The sequence below is a fragment of the Dermacentor albipictus genome, chromosome 1 (assembly GCF_038994185.2).
Source record: "Dermacentor albipictus isolate Rhodes 1998 colony chromosome 1, USDA_Dalb.pri_finalv2, whole genome shotgun sequence".
Classification (NCBI taxonomy): Eukaryota; Metazoa; Arthropoda; class Arachnida; order Ixodida; family Ixodidae; genus Dermacentor; species Dermacentor albipictus.
This window is the reverse complement of record NC_091821.1, coordinates 315,621,277-315,646,064: the sequence shown is the minus strand read 5'-3', so window position 1 is coordinate 315,646,064 and position 24,788 is coordinate 315,621,277. Positions and strand designations below refer to the sequence as shown.

At 44.9% G+C, this 24,788-nt stretch overlaps 1 protein-coding gene across 4 annotated transcripts in view; it reads left to right on the top strand.

Annotated features, from left to right (window-relative positions):
• The window catches only part of CalpC (calpain C), a 107,044-nt gene extending 82,456 nt beyond the window's left edge, over positions 1-24,588 (top strand). For all 4 annotated transcript variants that reach the window (XM_065435025.2, XM_065435014.2, XM_065435036.2 and 1 more), the window contains exons 5-19: positions 1,248-1,434; positions 5,097-5,171; positions 8,235-8,326; positions 11,204-11,281; positions 12,045-12,217; positions 12,835-12,953; positions 13,419-13,508; positions 14,072-14,190; positions 14,370-14,415; positions 15,273-15,396; positions 16,931-16,989; positions 20,863-21,010; positions 21,890-22,006; positions 23,614-23,672; positions 24,291-24,588. In XM_065435025.2, the coding sequence (XP_065291097.2) occupies positions 1,248-1,434; positions 5,097-5,171; positions 8,235-8,326; positions 11,204-11,281; positions 12,045-12,217; positions 12,835-12,953; positions 13,419-13,508; positions 14,072-14,190; positions 14,370-14,415; positions 15,273-15,396; positions 16,931-16,989; positions 20,863-21,010; positions 21,890-22,006; positions 23,614-23,672; positions 24,291-24,317 (1,513 nt within the window). In that variant the 3' untranslated portion in view covers positions 24,318-24,588. The remainder of the gene's footprint in view (positions 1-1,247; positions 1,435-5,096; positions 5,172-8,234; positions 8,327-11,203; positions 11,282-12,044; positions 12,218-12,834; positions 12,954-13,418; positions 13,509-14,071; positions 14,191-14,369; positions 14,416-15,272; positions 15,397-16,930; positions 16,990-20,862; positions 21,011-21,889; positions 22,007-23,613; positions 23,673-24,290) is intronic.
• Positions 24,589-24,788: the final 200 nt, after the last annotated feature.

Here is a 24,788-nt window from a genome sequence, read left to right as displayed (position 1 = left end):
CCGCTCGGCTCAGGCCCGGGTGCGGGGGTGGAAAAGTCATTCGAGCCAGGCGGTGGAACTGTGCAAGTTCGTTTAACGTCGTCATGCGGTCCTTGGCACTACACCACGTTGGACGGTCGGTTGCAGCGGCACGGTTGGTTAGCGCTCGCGCCACTGCATGTGCCGTTTCGTTGTGGTTATCGTGCTTCTCCGACGCATCGTTGCCGGCGTGCGCCGGGAACCACTTGATTTTAACATACCTATTCTCTCGTTGCATGTCAGCCGAGCACAGAACGCGCACAACCTCACCACACATTTTGCCCTTTGCATAATTCCGCACTGCACTTCGCGAATCGCACAACACCGTCTGGCACCCGGGGTCGGCAATGGCCAGGGCAATGTTCACCTCCTCCGCCTGACCGAGAATCTTCTTGGAGAAGTATAAGAAATTTAAGGGAGAAAGAAAAACATGCGCTATCATTAGGACATCTGCCCGCTTTATAGGTTAGTAAGAGCCGATACTGTATGTACATGTTTTCTGCCGCGATTTAATGTTTTATTGCGCAGAACACACGCGGGCTCACTAGCACAACATTGTCGGCCATTTCCGTGCTCTGTGGACCAGAATCTGCAGCCCTTCTAGGGGGCAGCCATCTTGCTCTGGGGAAAGGTGAACGAGCGAGAGGAACAAGGTTGAGCACGTTCTTGTCGGATGCGCGGCCCACAATCCTTGTCTTGTAAAACACGTTCTTCATTCCAGCAGGCATTCTACCACCGCGTGTCTATTATAATACATAATGAACATAATGAATACATAAATATACACAATGAACAACTGCATAATTGCGGTATGACAGGCAAATGCATAAAACAGCATTGCGAAACGCTATCGACATTGCACCCATGTGGGTAAATTTGCTCGCTACCGAACCAGTACGAGTTGAGTTCAGGTTGAACGTTGCCACGGGGCTCTTTTTTTTATTGTTTCACGTGTTCTTATAGGAAGTAGTGTGGGTCGACAGATATTTTTATAATAGTTCAGCAGGAAAGTGCATATGCTCAAGCTCCTGCTAGGTTGCGGCCTGTAGCTGCACTGCTGACCTGGATCACAGGGCACTTCAGCGACAGCCAGCAACGACAGCCTTCAGACGACTTCGTGTGCATGGGACATATTCTGACCTGCATGGCAGAGTGGCGACAGGCTCCCGCTGTAACACGTGCAAGCACCGACGCTACTCACGACCGCTAACGTTCGCGTTTGCGTGCAGGCTGTACGGGTCATACGAAGCGCTGAAGTACGGCAGCAGCGTGGACGGCTTGGCCGACCTCACGGGCGGCGTGACAGAGACGCTCAACATACGCGAGGACCCGAGCGGCTGCGCGCGGACGCTGGCCGGCTCGCTGCTCGCTCGCACCACTCTCGTCACGGCGGTCGTACAGCAACAGCACACGCAGGTGAGTACCGTAGATGCGCCTCGCTGATACACTCTATTTGCACTAAGTTCAGCATACCCCCATGCGGACGCAATTAATCCGCAACTTTCAGTTGAGCAAAGTAAGAAGTTGCCTATTTACTTGCACTTGCACTCTTTAAGAAAGGAAAACGATAGCCTTTGCGCACAGGTTTTCCGCACGCGGCTACAAATAGCCACATCAATCTTGTTTGCATTGTACGAATCTTAGCTAAAACAGAGCAGCACATTTCTCGTCAGTTATCACTGTGCTTGAAGCACAACGACTCACTCTGCCATGGCTGGGGTAAATGAACTGCTCCGGTGAGCAGAGCCTGCTTTTCCTCACTGTATCGGGACTCGTTCACTAGGCATCGGTTAGTGTCTATTTCGTCTGTCTTTCATTTTTATTTTTTCTCTTCTTTTTTTCGGCGAGCGCAAAAAAGAAATATCTAGACGTATGCGCAAAGATACATTGGCATGTCTCTCTAATCTCCGTTAAGCGTTACGTGCATTGCTCCACTGGAGTAGTTTATTTGATTCCACTCAGCTGTGACAAGTGCTATATTGGGCAAACTGGGCGCTGCGTCAACGACCGAATGAGAGAGCACGCAAATATTTTAAAGAAGAATACGACTGCGCACTTGTCTGCGCATTGCAAGTCTTGTCCGGACTGTGAACCACTGTTTTAATGTCAGGATCCTAGGCAGAAGCAAGAACAAAACCACACGTGTACTGTTAGATGCCTATCCAAACCACTGGTCCAGCCTGCGTGAGTCAAACTGCTGTTACGCTTTATGATTCGGAATTGAGATTGCAAAGCATTTAAAGAAGAAAAAAAAAGAAATTTGATAACGATACCTTCGGCTTACTGGTGTTCTTTCAGTGTTTTATGCGTTTGCGCATGTGTATGTTTGTGTATCTATAGGATGCTCTGCTTTCAGAATAAGCAGTTGCAAGTGTAGCGCTCGTCTTTCCTTTCCTTTTGCCGCTCTCTGTTTTGTATTCTATTTATTTTGTATGTATTGCACAAGATTGCAATATCTGTTGTGCTATGTTTGCTGACTACATCGATACGACATAAATTTCAGCTATAATGACACTGCTGCTGAATTTTCTAAGTTGTCTTTAATTTTTTCACTTCTTGACTAGTTCGCACAAAGGACGCGTCCCCGCTAACGCAGGAATAGGTAGGCCACTCGGAAAGACTCATAATAAGAAATGCATGGCATTATAGGAACAGAATCCTTACATGACTCTACTACATGATTGCGTGTGCGTACACGAACGGCATCCGTTCGAGGTATTACGTGCGCAGGACATGCATGTCACAAAACTCCGATTATTTGTGCAATGCATCGCACTGAGCATAGAAAATTGTCCAGTTACCGGCCTATACGGTGGGGAACCTTTGTAGAAAGTTTGAAACCAAAAGTCTGAAATAATGCTCGTCGTTCCTGCCAATTGGCAGTTTTCATGAAATCGAGTGTCTACGGGCGGTACGAGTTAAAATCAATTGAATGCGATTCTAACACCTCCGGTTCAGTTATCGCGCCACAACTTCACTTTACTGTAACAAAACCGAGGCAAAAAAAAAATTTTTCTTGCCGTGTAATGGCCGGAGCAGTCGCGACTTCCGAACCACTGCAAGATCATCACCAAGTAGATTACATGGAATCTAATGCCAGCTCCGGGACGCTATAACCCGCACAATTCAATTTTATAAGCGCAAGTGAACAGAGAATGGAAATAACGATGGCAGTCCCTGGTTTCGATTTTCGCGATGGTTTCTTTCGACCGCCCTCGCGGATTCGTGTCAGCCAAACTTTCCTGGTTAAACGATGACAACGTGGACTCGCGGGTTCACCAGTCCGGAGGGCGGAGCGTCTCACCTTACGTAACCCCGCGTCAAACTCGATCCAGGCAGGGTGAAAGGTACAAAAGAAAAACGCAATCGTGTCTTACGCTCATCCTTGTTTCACCCGCCGCTGGCCGCATTCGGAGCACGCTTCCTCCGAGCGCACGAGGAAGCGGCGCGTCGCTGGTCGGCCGCCGAGATCGGCGAACCGAAGGGGTCCCGGCACGCGAGGGGCGCCCGGCTTCATTCAGTGCGCGGCTTCCTTCGCACTGGCCGGCCAGCGCTGCCGTCGCCGGGTCGCATGTTTTAGTCATGATTCCGCGAACGGAAGCAATCGAGGCAGAGGGCATCCGCCGCGTGTAAGCAATACGGGGTTGAGGAGAGCTCGCCGGCGTGGAAAACATTCGCGCGGCTCGGCGTTCTCTTTGCCGGATGGTCGCTGCACGTGCCCACTAGATGATGGGCATTATTTATTCTTCTTCATCCTGGTTTCTTACAAGCTTTACGCGTACCAGCCGCCATGTTGCGTTGCGTTCTTCTTTTCGCCCTCTATTTCATGCTAGAGCAACTGTTTACCAGCTATAGATGTCTGTATTTCAAAACATAAGCTTGCTGTTCGAAATACACTTTACTTTGTGCAGTTTTTGTTACCGCTAGTCTCCAATTTTACGTTCCTACAGTGACGAAGAGTGAAAAATAATATATTTCATTAAAATTTTATTTTCTTGACAACACAGTTTAGTTCTTTACAATAAAGTTTATTTCCTTCTTTTTGCGATCCGGTGTCTGCACAAGCGCTGAACAGGTGGAGTTTTGTAAACAGCGAACTCCGCAAAGTGGTAAGGTGCCTCTTGGGGAACACCTTTTAGCTCTGACCATGACTTTCCGAGGCCAGTGCGAAAGTCGCCAAATTTGACGCAAGGGCCTGTTGTGTTGCTCCAATGGAAATCCTGGCGCTTCATATTTCGAGAGCGTGACAAGCCCTTTTCAAGCTCGAAAACTTTCCGAGCGCTGGGATGTGGAACGAGACGCGGAGCTTAGCTGATCGGTACGTTTTCCAACAGCAGAAGAGCTTCCAAACAGGACACACTGAAGCGTCCTGCATGGCCTCATTTATTCCTACTTGTTGGGGCTTGCTTGGAAACGCCGCTGCTGCTATACTGTGTACAGTACGAGCTGCACTGAAAATAGTCTGCCGTGCTGGCTACGGGCGCTGCGATGCAGCGGCTTTTAACACGCTCGGCGTGCATAAGACAATTCTGATTGGAGTATACATGCTACGTGCAGGTTGTACGTGTTTAAATGTTTTATGTAAACAACACACATTCACGGAGGCAGTTAAGAAATTTCAGCAAATGGTTTTGTTAAATAAAAAGAAAGAACAGGAAATATCCTGCGAGAGAGTTTCTTCAATACAAGTGGCCTTGTGAACACAATCGACTGAGCGCTTTGCAATAATACAGTGAACGCGGCAACGACGACAGGATTTGCCAAGTCGTAGGAAAATCAGCGGCAGAAGTTCGGCGATTGATTCATAACTTCAGTTTTAACTCCTTCGGTTTCATCGCTTCAAGTCAACCATCGCAACACACAACTGGCGGATCCCCGATACCAATAAGTTTAAACATTGCCTGAAGTACGTAGAAAAGATGAAAGGCCAATTGAGTCACTGCGGACTAGGCGTCCTTTTACTGTGAAAGCAGGCTCTAGCGCTTACTGCCGGATTGCTTGACAAATAAACGGCTCCATACACATTTTTTTAGTGCAACAACCTCTTGATTTTCTTCTTTTCTCGTTTTTTTTTTCAGTCACGGACGTCACCAGAGAAGATGGCCAATGGAATCTGCCTTGGCACAAACTACAGGATACTCGCATTCCAGAAGGTAAACAGTGCAAGACAAGTTTTTTTTCCTACCAATGCCAGACACAAAAGAGATACTGCGTCTGGAATGTCACTCGCTTGATTCCCTTTGTATCAGCTGCAGAGACATAACCCACAGCTATATTGTGATATTGATACAACACCGCAGTACACTGGGTGTTTAAAATCAAGCTTTATGGTTTTCTCAAAATAAACACTGGCAGGCACGTGAATACCACCTGTGCCAATAAGCTATGTGGCCAGGGGGGCACGAAGTGAGGTGATAATTGTCGCTGTCACCAGCCCAATTAACTAAAATTGAATAATTAACTTTTTATTGACTGCAGTAAGTGTGTGTGTTTCTATTCAAAAGTTAGAGGCATTCTTGTTTCTACACATGCAGTTCCACTTTGAGGAATTCTTCTAGCATGTCTGTGCCCCGAGATATCCAACTCCTAATTTTAATTGTTCGCATGATTACGCATGCAAGAGAGTGAGGATCTGCGTAAAGCTTTTCCCTGATGTAACGCGGCTGTTGCGTGCGGCGTTTAGTCTGACAACAGGGTGGAGGCATAGGCAAGAATGATAACGGTTCCCCTTCCCCTCCTGGCTGGCGAAATCAAGATATGACAGCCGTGCAGTTGTTGCTCTTGATTTCAATAAAATTTACAGTACTTGGAAATAAGCAGTCACTTTATTTGCGTAGCCCAGGCAAGGACCGTGCCCGCTCGTCTAGTCACCATTACGCACGCGCACTGGCCCCCGGCTTCTCCGCTCGCGCCATTGTCTCGGCATGGCAGCTGCCGCCATCGTTACAGCCTGCGCGATCCCGTGTTATGACAGGAGTTTCGTGTTTTTTGATCTTTTATTTCGCCAGCCGAGAGGGCAAAGGAGACAGTTATATTTGACAATGTATCCACCCTGTTGTCAAACTAAACTCCGCACGCCGCGTCACGTCAGGGAGGAGCTTTGCGTCGATCCTCACTCTCTTGCTTGCGTAATCATGCGAACGACAATTAAAATTTAGAGTCGGATATCTCGGAGCACAGACGTGCTAGAATTCTTCCAAGTGAAACTGTGTAGAAACACGACTGCTCCTAACTTTTGAATCCAAACATATGCACTTACTGCAGTCAACAAAAATGTAATTATTCAATTTTAGTTATTGGGCTGCTGACAGCGATAATTATCATCTCACTTTGTGTCCCCCTGGCCACATAACTCAGTTGCACAGGTGGTTTTCGCGTGCCTCCCAGTGCCTAATTTAAAGAAAACCATAAAGCTTAATTTTGAACACCCTGTAGTTATTCTGTGTCGCGAAACTATATATATGTTTCAGTAGCATCAAACACCTGCTTTTTGCTACAATCAGGTGGGTCACAATTTTTTCCCTTTCACAAATCGTCATCCCCCTTGCGGCCTTTGGCAGAACTGACTTGGCGTATGTATTGTCCCCGTTATTCGATTTGTCTATTAATTCGGCCTCGCCCTGGCGGTCTGCTAGCCTCCTGGTTAGCCAAGATGGTTGGGCGATCGCCCTGGAAAGGCGTTAATCCGGGGTTCGGTCCCCCGGAGCACGACGAATTTTCTTCAACTGGGAAATGCGTGTGGGTTCCCTTTGTAGCTTCTTGCTGGAGTCGAGTGGATGACAATTTTTTTCTTTCATGAATCTTTGTTCACGTTGCGAGCTTCTGTGGCGATTCGTGCCTGCCCTATACAGGGGAAAGGACTCCATCCAATCAGCGCGCTGGACTGAACAGTCACCTTACGGAACATGGCCCCAGATATGCCAAATCCGACTTTTCGGTTTTCAGCAAGCAGGCGCACTACTAGCATTCTCATTTTCGTTTATTTTGTGGGTTTAAGGAGATGCAGGCGCTTGCACGAGGTGCCGATTATTCTCGAACACAGGCTGCACCGTGCTGCATGAGATATTTTGGAATGAAGAATTGTCATGGTGATTGTGGAAAGGGAGCAATCATTTAAACTTAGGTTTTGAAGTATTCCTAAAAGTTTCCGAAGATCACACAGCGTTAGAACTTGAGAACGCTATGCTTGCGGCTCTGTATCCCTAGCAAAATAGGTTATTAATTTCTTATCTCTGTAGCAATTGGGGCCTTAAAATTTAGCAATGTAGGTGCTTGAATTAAATAGATAAATCTTTTAGTCAGTAACACATATTTTACTTGAGTATGACTATTCAAGGATTGACATTGCAGACTGTCAAATTTAATACTTTATTTTATCCTCTTTAAACTGTGCAATTGGTGCAGTTTGTACATTTTTGTTTTCGTTGTACTTGCATAGAGAGAGAGAGAGAAGGGAAGACGGAAAGGCAGGGAGGTTAACCAGACTGAGTCCAGTTTGCTACCCTACACGTGGGGAGGGGAATGAGGAGTGAAAGAGGAAGAGAGAGAACCTAGTGTAGGATGTCTATAGTCGGGCACTGAAGTCTGTTGACCTCAGGTAGCAAAAAAGCGCTCTAACTGCTTTCTGGGCCAATGAACTGTGAGGCCAGGCTCCCAAGATCTTCGCTTCCGTAAATGGCCTGTCATCCAGTCTATTTAAAGCACACTGGAGAGTCTCACGTTGATTATCGAAGCGAGAACAGTGGCACAGAAGGTGACTGATGGTCTCTTCACACTTGCACTTAGCGCACATTGGTGAATCGATAGCTGTTATAAATACGGAGCTCCGGTAAATATAATTCTTCCAGCATTTTTATTTTAAACATGTTAGGAACTGAATGGGGTTTGGTTTAATGACTCCAATTTAACGTTATATCTTTTTGCAGCCAGTTATTTCGCAGCTTACTTGATCCAGCAGAAGCATGGTAGAGCACTTTATAGGTTCTCCTCGCACTCGGTAAAAATATAGTAGTCGATGTCGAGGTAAAGTTATCTCATAAAGGCGCTTACTCGATTACAATGCGCCCGCATATCGTATATTGCTCCTATTCTTGAGTCGTATCGTTGGCGCACGCTGCTGCATGCTTCTAAAAAAAAATTACTTAGAAATGCCCTCATTGTGCGTAATTCTACGTGACACGCTATTTCATGGTCCCCTCCCCCCTTTCTTCCCGCAGGTGACCACGGCGGGAGGCGAACAGGTGCAGCTCGTGAAGCTGAGGAATCCCTTCGGTGTCGGAGCAGACTACATCGGCAGCTGGTCGTTAGAGTAAGCGGAGACACTGGATGCTGCAGATTCGTACTTGCAACTGTTTTGTGCCTAACTAATGCGACATGTTTGGGTAATACTTAAAATACGCATCATTGAAAAAAAAAGCACTTCTTGCTGATTTGGCTGTGATGAAAGGAACGGGAGCCTGTGAGACCGAGTGCTTCAATGTGGTGTCTTTCAAGAGGAGAGTGCAACGGCATGCAGAACAAAACCACACTCAAAATAGAACAAACCAAAGCGCTTTCTTTCTTTCTTTTTTTTTTGGGGGGGGGGGGTTGATTGAACAAGTTCTTCAGTAGGGATTTCATTTACTGTATACTGTATTTATGTATTTATTGTTTCGTAAACAGCTATATATCGCCTAAAGCCCACAACGTGCAAGTTAACTAGTCGTTGTATCAAAGCGCAGGTCAAAACAAACTATCGTAAGACTATACGCTTACCTGGGATGCTCACATCTAAATAAATGGTCGCTGAGAAATCGTTTTTCTCGGCAGTTAATGTGCGGATTTAGATAAGGATTGCGGCAGTTAAAGGAGAGAATTAAGATGTACAGACTGTTGGGTGCAGACATACTACTGCTCGTGTCTCTTATTTTTTTTTTATTTTATTGCCTAAGACCAGAACATTTCTAAGAAATACAATGCGTTTAAGTTTACAATTATGTAATTTCGCAATGAAAACATTGATCGCAACACTGAAGTTCATAAATTAATTGTTCAAATGGACAATCCTGATGTATTAGTACATCGCCCTGACCAGTAGCTTTAATAGAACGACTTTAACACCATACGAATTTAACAGAACTCGTGTAAACAAAGTAGTGATTTCGCATTAGGTGACATACTACATTTGTCCAACTTAGGCACACTGGTAGGCACTGTTAATGGAGTTGCGATATTTGTTTTTGGTGCGCGATTGCTGATTTGTAAACTTGGCACTTCAATTATTTTATAACTTACCAAGGCGCGCTAATAATTATTTTTTAAATTCAGGTCCTAAATCAAAATTTTGTTTGCATCATTAGTTAGAAGTTAATTTTCTCTTTTAAATGGAATCCTATTCGTTTCAGCGTTGTTGCTTGATGGGAGTTTCACACGAATTTCGATAGGGATGTCGGACGTGGGCACCGAGTGAAAGCTTTCTACTAAGCGCTACTAAGTTTCAGGTCACTGCCAGCGCTGCTTGGCGGATGTGCCCCGTCTGCGCATGCCTCAGGACGTGCTGGTATAGTTTATGCGTCATTATCGCCCTTTACCGAAAATAACGGCCAGCACAATGGAATTAAAGGGCGCCAAAGCAAATAACGCAGTGGAACAAAACGTATGGGATGAATTCATTGAGTTCCAAAACGTTTGTAGGACTCAGACTATTGCTCGATGACACTTCGGTTGGGCTTTATAGCCTATCGACGGAAAATAAGCGCACAGGAAGACACACATGAACAGCAGAGAAAGACACAGGACAGGCGCTATCTTTCCCTTGTTCGTGTCTTCTCGGCTGTTCGTGTGTGTCTTCCCGTACGCTTATTTTCCGTCGATCTGCAGTGCGTTATCTAGCCCGTCTGCAGGTGTTGTCAAACTAGCTTTTGGACTAGATATAAATATAGCATATGCATAAAGACTTGAACAGAAAATAAATCTTGGGAGCCGCAGTTCATTTAGGATGTTCAGAAAAATTAACTGAGAAAGAAAAATTGGCAGCTCTTTAGAGAAGCGAAGAACGTGATTATGTCAGAGCAAAAATGCTGTGGACAAAAAAAAAGAAGAGAAAAAAAAACAGGAAAACGAAAACAGAAAAGAAGATACTACCACAATAGCCGAAATTCGTCTGTATTTTGATACTGATCGGAAACTGTAACGTAGGATTGATGAGTTAAATACGAACGAAAAAAGAAAAGCAGCGAAGGGAAAGCAAGCATCGGCAGGAACCACTTGTGCGTATGTAAAAAAAATACGAAAATTAAGGACAACGATATCATCAGTCATTTGGGCGAGCTAGATAAAATTGTCAATGCCGTTATTGTATAACAGCTACAAAACTAGGAAGTGTTTCATAAACTGGTTGATCTCGAAGAAATTAGTTTCATGGCTACACTGCAGGAGAAGGGAGGGCTTTGCAAGTAATGCGCAAGAAAAAGAAAATACTAAAGACGAAATGCGCTGACTATTAAACATATAGAAATCGACGCAGGTGTCCTCTGAAAGCTTTGAACAGCATATGCATTGCGCCGTTACTTCAAAGGATGCTTACACGAAACAAAAAGTTGATTATCATCTAGCGACAAATAATAAAAATGAAGAAATACAAGCTGCTGACACAAAAAAAGAACATGTAAGTTGCCATTGTTCAGTTCCTTCTTTAACTTCTTTCATAAAATAGCAACACGTAACGTGAGTGCCCTTACTGCAGCTGACCCTTCAAAAGTTCTGAATTTGTTATTGTCACTTCGCACAAAAACATGCACATGCCAAAATAGAAAAACGATCAGTGATTAGTATTCCCAGATAGGCTACCAGCAGCACATTTCATTATAGAGCGAAATATTAAGTGTAAAACGAATCAAAGACGAGGCAGAGCTTGCCATGAAACGCGAACTGTAAAACAGTTAGCCGAACTCGCATACCTTGAGCCTGTTAGGTGTCGTGTATGTCCTTTCCGTCGTTCGTTCTTATGCCTCATTCGGATATTTCACTTCACCATGTACAAGAAACTAGCCCCAATCTTAAGCCTTTATCTTGAAGTTGAACGCTGTAGCGGCTTTATGTAAAAGGGAAAATAATGGACAACTACATACATTACGTGGTCAGTGTAGAGTCACAAGTCGTTTTATATCACCGGTTTATTATGCTTCTTGATTTTTGCTAACACCAGATCCCAGGAGTGGGACAAGGTTCCGCCGGAGGAGCAAGAAAGGCTGAACTACAAGAGCCCCGCGGAAGGAGAGTTTTGGTGAGTACGAGGACCGTGGGGCAGATCGCGTTAGCTGGGTGGGGAATGTACGGCTGGCGAAGGCTATAGGCACAGCAGAAGCGTACTTAGGGGTCATGTCAGCGATTTCAGGAGCTGCATCAGCACATTGCATGAACGCTACCGTATCGTGAGGACTTGCGGTGACAGAGCTTCATCAAACTTGATTTATATTGCTTTTCATTCTCATTTTAACCAACATTTCGTTCACGACGTTTGTTCTCTCTCAAAATCCCCTCCTTTTCTTTCCGGCCGAGCTATATTCTTTTTTCCCTCTCGTGCACTGTCGATAATAACTTTGTACGTGTATATGGGTCACCATCTCAGTTGCCCTTGTAACGTGCCATGTTTGTCGTTGTGTCAAAAAATATATTGCTGCTCCGTGCGCCTTTCCGAGCGGGGGATAAGGAGAGGTCGCACGTAACAACTCCAGTTCGTTAAATGACGGGTGGTGCTGCTTGTTCAACGGAAAGTGCACAATTTCGTACACCTAAACCGGTGATCGCTCGCTTGGATTCTTCTTCAAATTTTTGCTCTTTATTCGCCATAAATCTGCCTGTAGAGAGACCCAAATTTCACACTGCTAGGTATAACGATGATAAAGCGAAGTAGACATTGTCGTGCTCCTCCCGTGTTCGTGGTTCAGTCAGTGGTGACGTAGTGTCGTCATTGGAGCCAACCGCTATTTATTTACTTCGCTATTTACCAGCGAGTGACAGTTATCGTCCTTGCTTCTTCACGGCAGGATGTCTTACCAGGACTTCATGAAGACGTTCACCTCTCTCGAAGTGGCGCACCTGGACAGCGAGACGAGTCGCGACGAGCTCAGCCTACGCGACAAGACGCCCTGGCAGATGAAGGTCTGGAAGGGCCACTGGCAAAGGGGCGTCTCAGCCGGCGGATGCCGGAATAACACCGGTGAGTGCTCTATACGAAGCCGCACGTCGCCTTTCCGCTCCACCAATCCCTTCTCAGCTTAGCTGAAGACCTGCGTGCCCGTTCGGTTCGGGCAGACAGCAGCGCAGAAGGCGGTGATGCCAGGCGAGCCAACGTTCGTTTTCACTCCACAAATAAACAAAGGGACAAAAGGTAAAGAAAGAAAAGGCGTTTGTTGGGTCACACTGTCTCCTGAAGGTGGCTCTACATTATCTTTTCGCTCGTCGCTTTGCAGCTCATGTATAATGGTAGCTTAACGTAACGGCTGTCGATGGTGTCCGCAGAGAAAAGCGCGCGCCGAACGCGTAAATTGTTTCGATGCCTTTCATTCCGTGTGTATATCAGCTTACGTTACGACTTGTTTTGTACATATGCAAGCTGCTGACTATCGTACATTCAAATACAATTCAAAACTAAAGATCCTTAAACATATTCTCACTCGAAAGCTCACTTTCTTCAACTACTTCGTCCTTTTGTAGATCGCGGAATGTATTTGTGCACTACTAGGGGTATGGAGGTGGGTGCGAGACATTTCTTTCAGTGTTCTCCCTTGGATTTCTAACAGAAACTCATCGGCGTGGGCACTTTTTTTTTTCCAGACACCTTCCACATCAATCCGCAATTCCAGCTGATTCTATCCGAGTCGGAAGAAGTAGTCATCTCTTTAAGTCAAGATGCAGTCATTGAGCCTAAAGTCATGGGCTTCACTATTTACCAGGTTTGTTCGTCCTATATTTAAAGCTCAGGCGCATCCATAAGCTCCTTTTTCATTTTGTTCTTTTCTTGTCCTTTTTTTTCGGCGCCTTGTCTCCTTAGGGAAAAATTGGCTTTTATCTAGTTCGAATTCGAACCCGCGGTATTGAGGGAAGCAAAGATAGAAGAGAAAATCCACTGAGACTGATTTTCAGGCTCGGCACCGACGACAATTTCCCTTTTTAGGTACAGTACTTGTGAAACTCAAAAATATTATGAATAAGTAATAAATGAGCCGATTCGAATGCCATTTGTCAGTTATGTGACATCATGCTATAGAAGTTTTAAATTTCCGGTTACAACTTTACCATTGGCAAAAGGAGAAAAAAGGAACACAACCCAGTGTCCTGCAAACCCTCTCGCCGTAAAAACAGTGTGAAATCTCCCATAGCTTCCTTGAGCACCTTTCTTTTGTTTGTCCACCACGCAGACACCGAAGCCACCGAACGACGCCCTGGACAAAGCCTTCTTCAAGAAGAACAAGTCACTTCTCAGTTCCCAGTACAGTAACTGCAAGCAGGTAATTGACATTTATTTATTTATTTATTTATTTATTTATTTATTTATTTATTTATTTATTTATTTATTTATTTATTTGTTTGTTTATTTACTGCGTGTAAAGGGACCCGTAGGTCAACATATTACAGAAGAGGTGACATCCCTTTGATGACATTTGAGCTAGTTAACACTGTAAAGGTCTGACAACGTCCAACAGCCTGAAAATTGTGCTGTCACGCCTCCACGAGTGACGACTCGCTAGTTTTCTTGAAAGTAAATTAACAACAAGCGCCAAAAATGTATACCCTCAGTTGTTGGGGCTCGTTTTCGGAGAGTGTTCCTCATTGTAGGCGAGAAAAAGAAATAAAAAAAGAGAACTTTGCTCGTATGTAGCTCTCAGCTGCCTTGCGTGTTCACACGAATAAATATTGATTGATCTTCAATTTGTATTGAAGACCTGAGCTAATGGTTAGTGTGTATGTGCAAACCCTGTGGCCTTGATTTCTAAACCATGGTTGTCATGCGAGCAGTCTAATATAACGCGAGCTATTCTTCAAGCACCCTGCGTTTTCCGGCTGCCCACAGGTGTCCGTCAGGTGTGTCCTGGAGCAAGGAGGCTACGTTCTACTCCCGACCACTTTCGAACTGGGCCAAGAAGCCTCTTTCACACTGCGCGTCTTCTCGGGAAAACCGACGAAGCTAAAGTGAGTTCATGCGGCGATTCTTAGCAAGCTCGTTGATTCGACCCACTGACGTTTGTGGCTATTTCAGTTCACCGCCACGTAAAGAAGAAAAAAAAAGAGTGACGTCGCACTTTGCTTCGTGCACTTTTTAATGCGCTCCTTGTTTCGCTTCTAACTCTTGGTCCCTCCGTACGTCGTAGGCTCATCGACAGCCAACCGAGCACGGTAAAGCCAGCCATCATGAAGGTGAGCAGAATCACCGCGTAGCGACCGCATGTTTGCGGTGCAAGAAGCGCATTCGAATGGCACTTTATAAAGTTTGATGGTTGGCGGTTATCTATTATTTGATGGTTATCTACTTTCAGCGCTCGTATTGCCGTGACGCCGCACTTCATATGACCGCGCAGTTAGAATAAACACCTCGTATACATAACGCAATGTTCGCGCAGTTTGGCATGGACGTCACCTTAGGTGCGCTGAAGACCTCATTGAAAGTTACGCTTCAGAAGAAAAAAAATATGATCGCGGTAAGCTTTGCCTGCCCCTCCTATAAAAGGGCGCGTGTCGCCGACCTTCCCGTGTGACGCCAATTTAAAAGCGTGCAGGTTTCCTGTTATCTTGGAGACATTGGTGGAACTTGGGCAACTAAGGCTTAACATCACTAGGCCTGTGCTGCATGGAGCCACCGACTACCTCATTATCTCCTACCTTAGCTTGTTGTCCTTGCAAACACTTCGTCTGAGATCTCTATTAACGGTGTCTTATTAGCAGATATTCTCAAATGAGTACCGATTTTTCCTCATGCGATCTTAGCAGAGCACATTGAAACTAATTCAGCGTTATTCACAGTCAAGTTTGTCAATGGGTATGAAAGATGTCTTAACAGACAATTGTGTTTCAGCCAGGCAATTCAGTTCTGCTGCGCATGTCTTCTGTCTTGTGCTCGTTTTCATTTGTTACTCGGTCCTTTAGCTGTGACCATAGAGGAAGCGTACACATGTATACTGCGAGCGCACTGCACGTGCTCACTGTGTTCTAGCGCGTGCTGAGAGAAAGAGAAAGAGTCTTTCTGACGTTGCCTTTCGCATCCATCCACCGCATAGGCGCCGCCTTCCTTCGACAGCAAGATCAGTTCGTACGAGGCCGTTTTCCTGCAAGTTGCGGACGAGCATTCCTCGGTCAACTGCTTCGAACTGCAGGAGTTGCTCGAAGCCTGCCTCCCGAATGGTGAGTCCGCTCTCAGTCAGGCTGAACCGCGAAGTACGCCTTCGCTAAATGCCTTTGCGAAAATCTTTACGAGAGTGTCTATACAACCAAGTTCCGTGTCTAGCATTAACACGGCATAAAATAATATAACACAGCGTCAAATGCCGTCAGCAGTGTGAAATAAAACACATAAATGTCAAAGAGGCTCACATAAACTCAGATTACATTAACTGGTGGTAAAGAATGTAATTACTAATGCCCAAGAATCTTGCTCACTTCCATAAATTTATGGAAGGCTGCTAGCAACGTACGTGTTAGTCACGGATATAATGATCCTTTTCTGCTCTCCAATGTAGTTAGATCTTATATCACAGCGCCTTTCAGCATTTGCTCGCGGGCACTGCAGCACATGTTGCACATCCTCATCCGCGTCACCACAAGTGCATCACGGATCGACTACCAGCACAGCGAGATTTACGCAGAAAGTGTTTTGTGACCGCGATGCGAGGCCGCAAACTATTAACTCTTCGAAGGGTCTGCTGGTATCCAACATGCGCGAGGCATTAAATTCGAAGCAAGGATCAACGTAAAATAATTCTGAAAGTTTTGATTTTTTATCAAGCCATGCCTGGCGTAACAGTTCTGCGGAAAACCCGCAAGGTGGAGAGAAATAATTAATAAAGGAGAAAATTAGACATCCACCCAATCCACGTAAAACTCTTGCCTTTGCTTCGAGTTGCTGAGCAGTTCGATTTCAATCTGCTTCGATCTGCTAGCCACCTGGCTATAGCTCAGATAGTAGCGTGGCTGCCCCGGTAAGGTAGTGGTCCCGAGTACGAGTCCTCAACCTGGACAAATTTTTTGTTAACTGCGAGGCTTTTCTTTCGAGGAATCCGTATGGTTTTTCTTTGTAGCAATTGCTACGATTGGGTGGATGTCTCATTTTCCATTTATAAAGCCATGTATCTGCAACCACGCGCTGAAGTCCGTCTTAATGTGCTGCAAATTTCGATTCGTGATAGAGGAAGTACGGATGTTAAGCTGTTCACATGCGATTGTCATGCTGCCTCGTTAGTTGTAACATTCCCAAGGACTAAAAAATAAAAATTAAATTATGGGGTTTTACGTGCCAAAACCACTTTCAGGTTATGATGCACGCTGTAGTGGAGGACTCCGGAAATTTCGACCACCTGGGGTTCATTAACATGTACCTAAATCTATGTACACGGGTGTTCTCGCATTTCATCCCCATCGGAATGCGGCCGCCGTGGCCGGGATTCGATCCCGCGACCTCGTGCTCAGCATCCCAACATCATAGCCACTGAGCAACCATGGTGGGTATCCCCAAGGATATTGCAGTGGCTAGGCATTCACTGAAGTATTATTATGTGATGTTTTATTATTGTTTAAATCTGCAATGGAGCCGTCATGTCGCCCGCGGTAAGCAGTGTAAGTGCACAGGAGCATAAAAGTGCAGTTTCTATTTTTTTTTCCTCTTTGCAGTTGTTGGTAACGCACTTTGTCATTCATTGTGACATTTTTCTTGCTTTTCCAGATTACGTCAAGAGCTGCGCTACACTAGAAGTTTGCCGGCAAGTCGTCATGGCGCTGGATGTATCCTTTATTATTATGGCAGGCCAATCGTGAGCTGCCGAACTAGCTTGTATTCAATTTGCGTTAGGATGTTTAAAGTCACACGCAAAGAATAAGGACATGGAAACTAAGTCCAGCATTTTTGGACAAAAAGACGGGCAGGCAAAGGAGCTTCAAAGCAAGAAATAGTTCAGTTGTCTAAATGGGGAAACGGGTGGCATGGGGGAAGGGTAAGGAGGATGGTCACTTCTTGAATTAACGTGTGATAACACACAGGAACTTACGTGAACGGTACTCCGAATCGCGTGCAATGTGCTTTGAGGGCACTCACCAAGTTCGAGTTACATTGTTTAGCCCAACAATGAAACACGTACGATGACGCTCATAACTTATGTTCGCTAAGGCTTCACGTAGAGCCTTCAGTCAATTTTTCTTGCTAGTCCGAGCGCCTCTAGAGATAGAAATTTGATCCCTCAATTTAAAGCTAATTAGACAGTCATTAACGTTAGCTTCAAGGGATTTCTGCTCGTATCTCAGCTAGCTTCGTGCACATGCAAGCGCCGCCCTAAAGCAGCGCCTTTCGGGACGCGTTTGTGTCGATACAGCCATAGACAAAATGATCCCGACATTATTCAAGGGTCATACTTCATTTAGGCCGTTATTTTCTTTGTTTTCATTGTTTCTTGTTTTTTTAAACGTAAGACGTGATCACGCTTAGTGCGCCTATTGCAGCTTGCCTTCTGTCTGTACTAGCGACACAGTTGAAAAGCTGACCTGTGCATGTGGACGCAGCTCGCTGAAAGGTGTTCGTCAAAGCTGGCTTCTCGACATTAAGAGGTTTTATGTAGGGAAGCCTAATCCATCCATTCCGTTCGCTTTACAAGTGACAGCCTGGGTGCTAACGAGAAGAAAAGGAACGGAGGGGCCCGATTTTTATTAATCATATCACAAGAAGCTACCAAAGACACCAAGGATAACATTGGGTAAATAACTTGTACTTACTAATAAATTGAAGAAATGATAAATTAATGGAAATGAAGGTGGATGAAAAAACAAACGGCTGCACGTGGGATACGAACCCACGTCTTCGCATTACGCGTGCGATGCTCTTACCAATTCAGCTACCGCGGCGCCATTTTCTCATCCACTTTCTGGGGTATTTATATTTTCTTTTTTTTTCACTACTAGTACTAACCCTGGGAGTGTCAGCCTGGGAGTGTGAGACTCACAAACCTTGGCAGCGGAACCCTACATAGAGTCTGGGTGCTAGACGTACAAACGAGTGTGTAAAGGGGAACGTTATCATCACAACAGGAATCATGTTATAAATAGCTGAATAGTCATACAAAAGAAATTGCATCACGGGGCTGGCTTTGAACCGCAACCTTGGGGCCTATAACGTAAAACTATTCCAATATGTTTTTATTCCTATCTTCTGGCGTCAAATTTGCGTAGCTGCCGACGCAAGCATCTGGGCGGTGACCCGCAGGGTTGTCTGAAGAGACCAATCAAACGCTCTCCTCATATATAGGAGGTCACTTTTGTTTGATTTAAAAACGAATAGCATTGCCTTCACTGCTTCTCTTGCCTAATTGACTGACAAGTTCAAGTTCAAGTTCAAGTTTATTGTTTGTTATTTTCATGTAGAAGAAACGGGCTTACATATTGTATACAGCATCAGGAGGTCCCAGAGTGAGAAACTGCCAGGGGGACCGCCTTATCATTAGTGGGTACACAAGAGACGAAGAGCACGCTAAAGTGCAGTTGGATTCGATGGAGCTGAACCAGTGCACTGAAAATCGATAAACGGATGAAGAGCGTTGTGCCGGCGTTTGCGATTGGTCCGCTTTCCTTTACTTAGCTTGCGGTGGCTGGTCGAAAATCGCGGCGGCATGCAACGGACCGTTAAGAATGCTGCTAAAACGGATCCTCAGCAAAGAATATTTGGCAGAGAGATCGTAAACGTGCCGAAAGTGCTCGAAAACGTTACACGGCCACGCGAAAAGCTTTATTGTACGCAAATAAACCCATGCTTTCCGGCAGGTGCGAGCAGTTAGTGTCTGAGTGATCGGCGGCAGCCATCTTTTATTCCTTTCGGGACGGGGCAGCCTGCGGCTATTCAGAAAAAAAAATTCGGTTTTGTTCGGCATAATAATGCATCTTTAACGCCTACACGTCACTGACGCGGTGCGTTTTCGTGGTTTTGTGATATCGCGTGGCAGGCAGGTGAAGTGGGTGCAGCCCTAAAACTTTTGACCAATAGTAGAGGTCTAATGGCGAAAAGGCGTCGAATGAGTAATAAATATTTTTCTTTTTGTCGGTCCCATCATGCACAATCAGTGTAAAACGCCATATCAGATGAGAAGCTATCACGGTTTTCGGGACGTCGCATGACAGACAGGCGATGTGGTGCTGGTCCAAAAAACTTTTAACCAATCACAGAGAGCTGATTGCAAAATTGGAATCGAAAAGTTTGGAATAGCTTTACGTTGTAGCACCCCTTCTCTGTCTTGAACTGGCGCTCAGTTCAGTACGGTCGCGATATGCGACACCTGCTTGCGCTGTGAAGATCTATAGTGTTTGGCGGGGCGACAGATCCACGTGTAGCGCATACTTAAGAGCACACTGGAGTACTTGCGATTTTTATTCACATGCATTAGAAACTCATAACTACTCTTGCTTGACCACTGTGGAGTCTATTTGAATTAAATGTGTTGCATTGCAAGTTTACAGTGGCATTGCAGAGAAGTGTCTGAATCCTATAAACTGCATCCGCTAGACGGCCTTAAAGGCACAAGGTTGACACATACATTGTTATTAGTAACTTGTGAATGAGAAAGTAGCAGAATTTATATTTTAAAAGTAACAATTCTACACAATCTGTTGGCTGAACATGAAATTTGGCCACTTCAGGTGCTCTTAAGGGTGGAGATCGCGGAATTGCGAAGCCCCGGTGTTATAGAATTGTACATTTCGAGCTGCAGCCTTTTCTTTTCAGCAGTTTTAGACAATTTTCGCTAAAGCTTTGAGGGTCTGAATTTTTCAGTTAATATTGTTCCAACAGTCCTTATAATTTACATTTTTTTTTTGAACTTCAATAAGTTAAACTCAAATCGACTCAGCGATAGCCTGATTAGAATATTTCCATGTTTCTTGTGCATTCGGGTAGATAAATCTGAGTTAATACGGTGTAATGGGACGCCAAACAAAATGGAGACCAGGAGAGGAAAGAGCGTTGGATCCTCTCGCATCGGGATGTATAGCCAGGAGCTGAGGCTTGCACTTTTGGTAGTGTAACGCCCCTCCATGACGTTTTCCGCCAAAGCTGTCGCAGTCGCGTCGACCAAGAAATGGTGGTGATGATTGCTGCAGCCAGTAGCGGGGAAATCACGCAACAGATTGGGACGCGACGCCATTTGCATAAGAGAGTACACAGGTACATAGAAACAGATATAATCTTTAACATATCGACTGTATTTTACTTAGTTAAAGTTTTTTTATTTATTCAGAGCGTCGTGCACACGGTATCAGTGCCTGTCCCCTACCAGATGCTGCGGACGTCCACTTGCTGTGTTATCTAGGTGTTCCACAAGACGCTAGATGCGCGTCTCACATGTTTAGAAAAGTGTTTCGGTGGCCCTTGATTGCATGAGATAGTGGTTTACTCGCTATGTGTGCATGTCATCCATAATTAAAAAGCATAACGACATCGCGGGGCATAAGACTAGTTCAAGTTCCACGACCAAATCATGAGAAAATTCGCTCTTTTGCGGCCCGCAAACATTTGTCCCCCCCCCCCCCTCCCCCCCGCAGATGTCCCCAAATACACTTAAGTAAGCCTGCGTAAACTGCACAGTACGCACTCGCCCTTGACGCCGAACTTTGCGTTGGCAGACAACGGGTATGGGAAGGCTGAGGTACCAGGAGTACAAGAACTTCATGTGCAGCCTGAAGTACTGGCAGAGCACCTTCAAGAAGCACACACGTGGCACGGCGGGAATCCTGAGGGCCGAGAAGCTGCGCGACGCCATAGTGGACGTAGGTCAGTGCACACCTCCGTGGTAGCGCCAGCTGCGCCGCCATTGCTGTTCTTTCAGTTCTCGGACTAAGAAGCACCCTTTCTCTCTTTCTTTCTTTCTTTCTTTCTCTCTTTCTTTCTTTCTTTCTTTCTTTCTTTCTTTCTTTCTTTCTTTCTTATGGTGCGTGCATCAGGCCACGTAACGCTGCATTCTGACGAAACAGTCCTGGGAGTGTTTGTCTCAAACAAATAATGATCCGGTTCTATACTACTTGATATTCACCTAGTAGTCTACGAATGAGGAGCCAGCCTGACACAAATTCTGGGAAGTTCCAATCGCTGTTTACCTACTCGGCGTTTTCATTTTATTTGCTCGTTACCTTTTAAATTGAGACAGTATAGCCTGCAGCTTGCCGGCGATCTGTATCACATGTCTTGATAGACGAAAGGAACGATGGTCCAGTTCACGCTTCAAGCGGAAACAAGTACCACAGCATTTCGTTTCTTCCCACTTTGCCATCTATCAGCACCCGGCCTGTGGCTTCGACAGTGCTTTAAGCGCAAGCTATATCACGTAGCTGTTTCAGTCTAAATATGTGGAGAATTGCACTTTCAGGTTTCAGGACTTTTCGTGATAGCAACTCTGCTTCTGTCGTTAACGTCAGTATGCAAAGAGACGTTTTCCATCACTAGTTCAAAGATTACGCCTGCAGCAACTCCCTCAGTATATACTAAATTTTGCGTGGTTGTCTTTGCTAGCTTCATGTTTGTTTTTAAGTATGCGTCTTTAAGGTTCAGGTATAGGTGGACCTTCACTAAGTTTCACTATTGTAAAGGGCAAAATGTTTGTCAGGGATCAAGAGATGTGCGTAAGTCAAATCAAGTGCCGTTTCATTTTTGCAGGTTTTCAGCTCAACACGGAGATTCTCTCTATGCTGATGCTGAGGTACATGAGGAAAGACGGCACGTTGCGGTTCGGAGACTTCGTGTCTTGCATCCTTCACTTGTCCGTCGCCTTTGGTACGTAGCCGGCAGCTTCATTGGGCGCAATTTCAAATAAATAAATAAATTTCGGTTCATCGAAAGTGTGAGAAAACGACGATATATCTATAGCGTAATATAAGAAGGCATCCTCAGAGAACGCAGTTAATACGATCTCTGCCACCATAGTTCTTAAATCACATTGGTTTCATTACTTTTTTCAGCACATTGGTTTCATTCACATTACTACAAGCGGAAGCCAGACGAAGTGCAGAGCTGCAGTCCGACGGTGCAGCACGAAAACGCTCGCGCTCGGAAACCTGTACGAACAAACGTGGTCACGAAACGACAGCGACATGTTTGCCACTAAGAATATAAAGATGCGGATTCATAAACGACGACATGGGTTCTACCTTTAGAATAGTTTAGTCTGGGCACAAGTACACTTGCCAACACTTGCGAATGTTTCGTGAACTTTACAAATTTAGGCCCATTCTATGATTATACGAGTGTTGCGTCATGTTTTATGAAAAGTAAATTCAGTTCACAATAAAGGTTTAAAGGTGTTGAAAGATGGGCCGGTGTGAGATTGCAAAAGCTGTATGTATGTTCTTTCTATGTGTGTGTGTGTGCGTGCAACATTTAAGTGAGCCGCTTCAATATCCCGACTCACCAAATAGCCGATCAGTATCTATTATGCAATAACAGAAATTGTTACGGTACTTGCGCCGCCTTATTGTGTCAGTGGAAGACGCCGCATACTAATGTGGTGCTGGCTTCCGACAAGTTTATTCAGTATAGTTTCTAAAGCAGGCAAAATCGGCGTTCAGCAAAGTGGCTCAAAAAGTCACTGTGACCTGAAAACATTATGTTGCCTGTGATAGTCTGCTGTGACAAATTTGCCACTGCTTCTGTGCTGTTTGTGAAGCTAAATCATAATCAATTTCGTATGTATGTCACAGAAGGTGTGTTAATTTCTCCGGGAAAACTTTCGTAAAATTCGTTTAACTGCTCCCTCCTCCCGCCTTGTCCGTGGGATTTTTACGAGTTTTGATCGAAGTTCACAGATCGGCAGGAATGCATAACAGTCATGCATAATGCATAGATGCATAAGTATATAAATTGAAGTTATCGTCCGCGTCATCGTTCATGTCTTCACGCCTTCGTATTCATCTTAATAGTAATAAACATGTTTTTTTAGCAAAGAATACCAACTAGGCAAAAATCAACTCCTCCTTACTCCCAGAGAAGCTTGCAAAGCAACAGCAAGAAAAAAAATGTATAGGCTATCTTATTTTTCAAGTCAACTTTTTGACTGCAGCCGACGTAACGCTCTTATAAAATCGATTCTGCTAATGCCATACGCGCTTTTCCACTTGATATGCTTTACGGGAAGCTTGGGACCTTTGGTTGCAAGTGTCGGCTGAGATGAATAGTTGTAATATACAACGTGGTCATTGCTGTAACTAGGCGTCTAGCAGACATTTGGTTGCCTCGTTTTTCTTCCTTCCTTTCTTTCTTTCTTTCTTTCTTCTTTTTCTGTGACTTCTTTCATCAGCTAACACCACATGTCGCGTTCGACACGACGTTAAAGTGATTAGATAATATCGTTTTAAATTGATTCGAACTCTTTTTTTTTTTTGCAGCGACGTTCGAGAAAAAAGATCCTCTTCAAAATGGTTTCATCAAGATGACGCTTGCCGAGGTAAGATCTGCGAAAAGTGCTTAGCATTACCCGAAAGAAATTTTAGAAAAATATCGTGTTAGTCCCTGTTTGGAAGGAATTAAACGCAAGAAGAACGCGACAAGTGGAAAGATCGAGTCCATCGATTCCCCTTATTCTTCTCGCTTGTTGCATAGCGAGGATCTCGACTTCGGTAGCCTTGATGCCATTAGGTTGCACAGGAGGCCAGTTGCCTGCTTTTAGGATCGCGCACTACGTGTCGATTTGCAACTGAAAAAAAAAATGTTTCATCTGCGCCGTCATGACCATGAGTGGTGCTGGCTAGCCCGTCCAAAAGAGTGAACGGAGGATTGGCGAAAGAGCATCGATTTCGGCTCCGGCCTGCAGCAATTTGTCTTTCCGTTCACTTTCCTTTCACTTTTTCTTAATAACTTTACGGAACACAGCCACTTCTATGTTTTCGAATGCACAAGAAAACAGTATGTAAACGAGAAATTGAATAAGTAACACCACGTAAGACGTCTTCATCATTCATTCATTACTTTCATGTTCGGTTCGCCACATTATTAAAACTAAATCAAAGAACTTAGGCATCGGCATGTTTATACAGGAGTTGTCTCTGCTTTTTTCCTTCTTCAGTGGCTCAAGACGTCTTTGCAGTGCTGATCAAGGACTTCCGGACACCCTTGGATGACACCGCTCAAGGCTGAAGTAAACATGGAGAAGAATGGCGTGCGCGACCTACACGACCAGGCTTCGCTTCCATCTAGCTCGAGAATCCGGGGCAAAGAACTTTACAATCCGCCGGGACTGAACTCGACATGTGAATCAAAACCTGTGATTATTGAGGGCACAGTGCATGATATGCCGCTATGAAGTCACGTGCCATTGAATCAGGGACGCACTCGGAGCTCTAAATAATAACAATTAAGCTTTACAGATGACATACTTCAAGTTATCAACAGCAGTCCAAATAAGAATGTTTCCGGAGTCAACGTTTCGACAAGGGGACTTGTCCTTGATGAATACAAGTCACGTTATCGAAACGTTGCCTCCAGAAACGTTCATCGTTCGGTCACTGTTGATAAATTACAAGTTACCGTCTTCTTGTGTACCTCTATCTTGTTCGGATTGACT